Below are 7,283 nucleotides of genomic sequence, written 5' to 3' on the forward strand. Positions count from 1 at the left end.
TAATTGCCTTGCAGAGCTCCCCTGCCTCTGAACTTACTGCATCCTGTGCCTTAGTGAGGGAGGAGCTGTGAAAGCTGAACTTTTTCCTCTGCTGCTCCGTTCAAGCTTGCCAACGCAGGATTTTTTACTGTTACATATGGTAGCGAATCTGGTCACGGTTGGACATTTGGAAACAGTTTCTGCACGGATCACTGAGAAAACGGTAGCGTAATCCGTATTTCAGCCCAGGACTCTTGCTGATTAGAATCATGTAAATTGTTCCTAAACCTAAGGGAGAGAGAAGCTAAAGTGACACCAGTTCGTAGCCCCCAAATGTCCACAGATGAATGCTGCTTTGTGTTGGGTCGTTACGATGACTTTGAAATGCTCTGACGAATCTGTAATTCATCCAGCTGGAGACGAGGATAGATTTTTCTTGTCTGAACTCTAGCCTTCCATAAAGTATTCCAGGATTTTTGCAAGCTGTATTATCACTTCATCTAATTTTTCTGCCTGGAGAATGCGTATTTGCTAAGGCCTACTGGTACCTTTCTCTTCCCCACAGTGACAGGAGAATCTCCTCCCAGCTTATCAAAAGAACTGACCAGCTCTTTGGCAGGAGTGGGCGATGTCAGCTTTGACACGGATTCCCAGTTCCCTCTGGATGAACTCAAAATTGACCCTTTAACCTTGGATGGACTGCACATGCTGAATGACCCAGACATGGTCCTCACCGACCCCGCCACAGAGGACACGTTCAGGATGGACCGGCTGTGAAGCGTGGACACCAGGAGCTTGGGAACGGCGCTTGTTCCTGGCGCCCAGCCGAACTAGAGAGTCCCCAGGGTCAGTCGTGTCAGAACAGGGGTTACCGAGAGCGGTAGCTCTGTCCTGTACAACGTGTACAATGAGTAAAAGCTTGTCGTTCTAAGCTTGCAGCGCTGCAGACCCCCCACTCCCTGTCGCGCCGTATTTCACCCCTTACCCACTCGTTGCCATTAATGAGTAAGGAGTTTCCATCAGCCTTCTCCTCTCCAGAGCCCCCCCCTTCCCCCCCACCAAAGCTCCAGCGTTCAGTTGTCGATTTATCCTTTGCACTAGGAGGGGGTGTTTTTTCGGGCAGGCGAGGAAGGTCCAGAGCCGAGGGTAAAGAGATTCTTTCTAACGTACCAAATCGTTGGCTGCTGCTTGGGACGGGGAAAGGAGCTGAGGACTGTCCCCCCCCTCCCCTCCCCTCTCCCCCCACCGATTCGAAAGCAAATCTCTGCGTTGCCACCCTCCGGGAGGGGCTGGGGGAGCTTCTGCGGTTTTGACTCTGCTTCGTGACAGCTGCTTTGTAGAGTAAAACGCTTCTTCCTTTATCGATATGCCATGTTTGTTTCCAGGTCCGTTCCCCTGACTGTCGTCCTGCACCCACTGCCTCTTCTCATGCCCTGAGCAAACTCGTGTACTTGGCAAAGCAGAAAAGCAGCCGGGCAGCCCCACGGCCTTTGGTAGCCGGCTAGTCAAAAAGGCGACTGTAAACACTATTTTCCAAGCTTTTTTTAACAGATATATATGTAATATATATATTTATATATATGTATACATATATATAGCATTTCTGAGCACACAAAAAAGTACTATAATTCATTACTTGATTAGCACGGAGGAAGGATCAGAACATTTTAAAGCAGCTAAAAGAATATAGGAGACTAACTTGCAGAGTGTATTTCTAACTTTACTTTGTGAGAGATTCCTGGGCAACAGGAAGGGCATTTCTATAGCAATGCCTGGCTCAAACCATGATTTTTTATTTTTTATTCTTATTCATTACTTATTCTGTTACCATTATTTATGATTTTTTTTTTTTATTTAAGTATTTGGATATTAGCAAAGTAGCTAAACTACATACAGCCAGTTGAAGCACTCTACATAATACTTGTACAGTACATCTTTTTGTGTTTTTATTCCAGAAGTATATTATATATATTATATATATAGGTATTTTTAACTAACTGGAATTTTAAAACAGATGTTGAGCAGAAGTAAGGAAGCCTAGGGCAAGTCTAGATGTTTCCCTCTTAGAGTCGAGATAGGGTGGCAGGAACTTCAATATTCCTTCTTTCACCCTGGGGAAAAAATAGCTTGTTCAGCAGTGAAATAGTACTGTATCCTTGAACAGGTTGAGATTCTGTTAAATTCATAATAGACTATTTCTGTTAGTCCTTGTTAATATTCTGTGCTGCAGTAAAACGGGATGATGAATGACACTTTATCAATGGCAGATTTAAAAAAAAAAAAAAAAAAGAACAGAAAAAACTCATTGACTGAGTTGGTGATTTTACTTAAATATCATGGCTGAACTTATGATGATTCCCAAATCTCTGCACTTGGGACTTTATCAGGACTGAAAAATATGTTTAAGGATTTATCAAGAGCCCAGTAGGCGTAGAGTGGTTACCGGGGCACTGTTGAAATGCTGGCAGCACTGCACTGTAACCTCTGCAGTAACAGACCCCGTAAGTACACGTCCCTTCTTAGTAGAAGTTAAGAGTTAACATTATTTTGAGTTTCATTAACAACACAAAAATTACGTTGTGTATAACACCCCGAATGTGAGGTTAATGAATAGCAGCTAGAGGAAGCATTTCCATGCAGCAGGGGGTGGACATCCGCAGCTATTTTTGTTAAATACAGCCTCAGTTAAAGAGCTGGGCTTTGTTTTCATTTCAAGACGAGTTGTTTTGTTGTTCCCCATGCCCATCCCTGGCATGGGCGTTCCATATCTGCTCTCTTTCAACTCGCTCTGCATCACCTGAGTCTGTATTTTGTCTAAAATTGTGTCAGTTCTTTCTCAGCTGTCATTTTTCTAAGCAAAAAAAAATCCCCTCAGCACTTCTACCTGACCTCCCTGCCCCGTTCCCCTCGAGAAGGATTTTCTTGCTGTTTTCAGCAAGCGATACGTAGGAGCTGGACTGCTCTTAATGAGTTATACTAGGTTTCTGTGTGCTTCCAGAAATCTGTGGGACGCCGTCCTGAGATTCATGCAAACACTGCTGAGCAGAATCGTTGTTGGGATCTCTCTAATTTGGGTGCGTGTTTGCTCACATCTGTGCCATTAGTTGACCATTTGCACTAAAAGTATTTTTCTTTAGATCTCTTTGCTTACCTGTGTCTTTTTCGTTTGTTCCTTCCCATGCAACTGAGAGGTTTTCCTGCATCTTTGTTGAAAATGTTTGTTAGGATTTACACCCGGTAGTACATGCTAACTCCTGATGTCTGCTTATTTCAGATTGCTAACGCTTTTTCAATTTAAGAAAAAAAAACAAACAAAACAGAGGTAGCTTCGAACAGGAGGATACCCAAAAAGAACAAGAGTATTTGGGGCACAGGTGACTCGGAGTCCTTTGCTTTGAAACAGCCGAAAGGTACAGTGTGAGCCGGATGCGCTTCTTGCAGTTCACATAGTCTCTTTGACAGTACTGTTAGTTCCTCGATGGGATTTCTGTCTGTATCGCTCTCTTGTTCGAATGACTCTCATGCATGTAAATTCTTGTTTGTGATCTATTTTTTTAAAACCAGAGTCACTTCAGAATGAAGCATCCAAGTAGGAGATCAGATTCCTAACTGGAGACTTTTACAGGGAGCTGTTGCTAAATGCTACCTTCTAATTTTTTTTAAAACTACATGTGTATATAAGAGATCTTGTTTATTAGACTTGTAAGTAGACATTTAAAATGGCCTTAATTTAAAAATAACACGTCTGGATGCAACTGTCAAAATTAGGGACCATCTAGTTGAGAGAAATACAGGTTTTGTTCCTTTCTTGTGGGGCAAACGGAGAAGGGTGCTTTGAGAGTGGGAAGAAGATGAAGTCATCGTGGGAAGCAGATGACGGCCGTGTATGAAAATGTGCTTCATCTCTCGAGCCCCGGTAGCGGGCAGGCAAGCTGCTTTTATTACTGACCCTTTGAGAACCGGAGCAGTTCTTTCAACAGCTCTTGCATTTTGCTTCCCAGAAGGCCAGTTTCTTGACAGCGTCGCGTACGAGCTGCGCTTAGGAGGGGTTTTTCTCCCCCTCTCCCCTTAAAGGTTATATTTTTAAGTGCGTATATGCATAAGGCTGCTTTTAAAGCAAAAACGATATTAATTTGTCAAATGTAAACGTGGAGCAAATCCCCGGTGTTTTGGGAACAAGTGATAATATTTAAAAACCTATTAGCACAGTTTTCGTTTTAAATTGCCTGTAAAAGGGTGAGAGCTGTTGGGAGTGGTTGGGCCCTCACAGTCCAGGGATGGATGAGAGCAGAAAGGAAAATGATCACTTGGCGCAAAAAAAAAAAAAAAAAAAAAAAAAAGTATTATTTGTATCTTTTCCAGTTAAATCTTGAAACTGTCTGGTGTCTCAAAGGGTTACTGTCCAAACATACCTGCTGAATGAACCCTCCCCCTCCCTACAACATGTGTTTTTTTTATATATATAAATATATATATTAAAAAGTTCCCAAGCTAGACTGTTGCATTTGCCAATACAATGGGGAATTAATAGGAATAAACTTTCAGTGTATAAAATACTGTGACTTTCAAAAGAAAAACCAGACTTCTGCTGTTCCTTGCAGTGCAGGCGGGTGGGGGGGGGGGGAGGCTCTCGTCGTTGTACATAGCAGTCTGCATTCTCTTTCCAATGAATCTGCACAGGCCGAGTTGAGGTCATTCTCTGCTGCATGTGTGACCGACCGCAGGCAGCACCCAACCTGTCAGCTCACTACTGCTTCTGCATGTCAGTGAACACTTCGCCAGCGATCTTTGACTGTGCAAAACCTTTCCTGTACAGAGAACCTTTGAGTTGTTCCTTTATTTTTTTTTTTTTTTTAAAGAGGGGAAAAGGTTTCCAGAAAGAGGCTGCAAATTAATCAAAGAAACTATTAATGGTTTGGACGTTTTATCACCTTTTTGAAAATTCGATTGGATTGAGTTTCTAAAAAAAGTGCGCCTGAGAAACCCTGGTGCAAACCCATGCAACAGAAATGCTTAAAACTTTCAGCTAAGAGGAAGAGCTGCCCTCTGAGTTTTTGTAAAAGCAGCGTCCGATAACGCAGAATTGTTCAAATATCCTCCAAAAATTAGGTCTTGGCAGCGTCCATTTCTAAAACCTCAGATTTCTGTAGAAAAAAAAATACTTAAGGCTGGAGATCTGCCCCTTGCTGAGCATGGTACTCGCCTTGGAAACCCCCTCTGTCCCATAAGGAAGAGGAAAGCCCCCTCATCATACCCTAGGTTCAATTGTATGCTGTGCTTTCAGGAGAAAAGCGTTTATTCCTCTGACAAATGGAACCCCCGTCACTGTGATGGCAATGTGAAAGCGCAGGTAGCGTTTGTTACATGTGTATGTTCTTTTTAAAAAACAAAAAAGCGGAAAAAAAAAATTTGTAGTGTTCCTGTTCTTTGTATTTTTAGTTGCATATTATTTATACTGCGCAGTGTAGGCATGGATTGCATGTCAGTTTTCTATGCGGGCACCATGATGACATTATAACTGTGTATTATAAATCATTTTTACCTTTTTAAACAGAATCATTGTGTGGAATTTCTATACTGCAAAACAAAACACTACATTACGTACAATATTCATTTGTGTTATTTATTTTCTTTTTTTGTGGGGGGGAGGGGGGTGGTTTTAACTGTGGTGTATATTGCCTTATGTGGGCTTGACCAATTTTATCAAAATAAAGGCCTAAAGGGGTAAAATATGTTTACTGTTTTCTTCAGTAAATGGACTTGGGGCTGCCATAGAGGCAACTGCAGGAAAAGTACACGGCAGAGAGCGTAACAAGGAAGCAAAGAGAATCCAGATAGAAATAAAACGTCGCTGGGTAATGTGCTGACTGCAAGTAGCGAGGAGTGCTGGTCTGAGAAGTGGTTCAAGTCTCACTTGTCAACTTAATGTTGGTAATTGCCTGATGGGCGTGAAGAGCCTTGCCTAACCCTTCCAAATACATCTGCTCTAAGTCCTTTGCTTCTTTTAAGGAAACTAAATAGTGGGAAACTAAATAGTGGGAAACTAAATAGCGGTCTGCTTTTGGACCGGCAGTGAAATCTCTTCTCGCCTGACCTAACGCTGCAGAAAATGGACAGCACAGATGCTTTGCTCTTGATTTGTTGCAGGTTTTCTGGTTTTGAAATATGAAGAGTCTGTGTGGGCACTGTGGATTTCTGAAGGTCACAGGTAATGAGAGCAAGTCAGAGGAAGAGCAAGAACAGGTGCCAGCACCCCTTTTTCAGGTTAAGATGCAGCGTGTCCAGCGAGGCCCGTGTGTTAGAGCCAGCAGGAGCCGTCCCTGTGTGCTGCTTCTTGTACGTGATGCTTTGACTTCCCTCCTGCGCTGTTTGTGTTTTTTTTTTTAGAGCAGATGTAGAGCCTTCCATCCTCGGGTTTCAAACACGGTGAATCCGTTTTGCCCTGATGTGTTTTGTGTCTGCATCACGGTGCCAACAGCATCGCCGTGATGCTCCTTGCAATGAGAGCTGGGTTTGGAGTGGGACAGCGGCTTGGGGGGCCCTGTGTTTTCATGGGCTGCTGTAAGAGTTGTCGTTACTTCTGTAACTTCCTGGGTGAGCTGTTGGGTAACTAAATTTCTGTCTGAATTTCGGTCTTCCCTGGTTATTGCTTTTTTTCTAGGTATGGCTCCAGCGAGGAGCTTTCTGGCACAATACTTGTGCTGGGATAAACGCTTAAAAGTCGGGCTGTAGAGGTGCTGTGGCTGCATTCAGCACAGAGAGAGAGAGAACTGAGCAGCTGCGTTGCGTTAGACTGAATGCAAGTGTCAGACTGAATGCAAGTGTCAGGGTATTTCTTTATATGTTGAACTGTTGGGCTGCGCTGGCAGCGGGTCCGTTAGTTCCTGTATTTCAGTGGGGAGAAGCGGGTGGCTCTCACCTTTGTGTTGTCCAGCCGGGTCCTGGAGATTTTGCCATTGCACTCGTGCTCCTGGTGGCTGTGGCTGCACACCCCGGCTGGCTGCAGTAATTGTCCACACTGCGCTGTCTGCAGCGGGGCGGTTTGCTGCTGTTGTGCACGTTACAAGGGAAAAGGCAGGTGACTGCTGGGAAGGAGCCTGGTGCAAGCTAGGAAGTTGGGAGGGTTTACAGAAAATGCCTTGTCTGGTTTACTTAGGATATTAGACCAAAAGTGTTGACTGCTGGCTCTGCATGGGGGAAAACTGACGAAATTGTGTGTCGTGCGGATCCGTTTCGCTTTGGATTTCTGCTGTTGTACCTCCCACCTTGCAGCTGGGGATTGTGGAACAAAAACCAGAGCGAAA

General features: G+C 43.8%; 1 protein-coding gene across 2 annotated transcripts in view; it reads left to right on the forward strand.

Annotated features, from left to right (window-relative positions):
* Nucleotides 1-5,594, forward strand: part of CRTC1 (CREB regulated transcription coactivator 1) — a 46,713-nt gene extending 41,119 nt beyond the window's left edge. For both annotated transcript variants that reach the window (XM_084302631.1, XM_084302632.1), the window contains one exon: nt 545-5,594. In XM_084302631.1, coding sequence (XP_084158757.1) covers nt 545-756 — 212 coding nt within the window. In that variant the 3' untranslated portion in view covers nt 757-5,594. The remainder of the gene's footprint in view (nt 1-544) is intronic.
* Nucleotides 5,595-7,283: the final 1,689 nt, after the last annotated feature.

This window comes from Netta rufina (genome assembly GCF_964035555.1).
Source record: "Netta rufina genome assembly, chromosome: 28".
Lineage (NCBI taxonomy): Eukaryota > Metazoa > Chordata > Aves > Anseriformes > Anatidae > Netta > Netta rufina.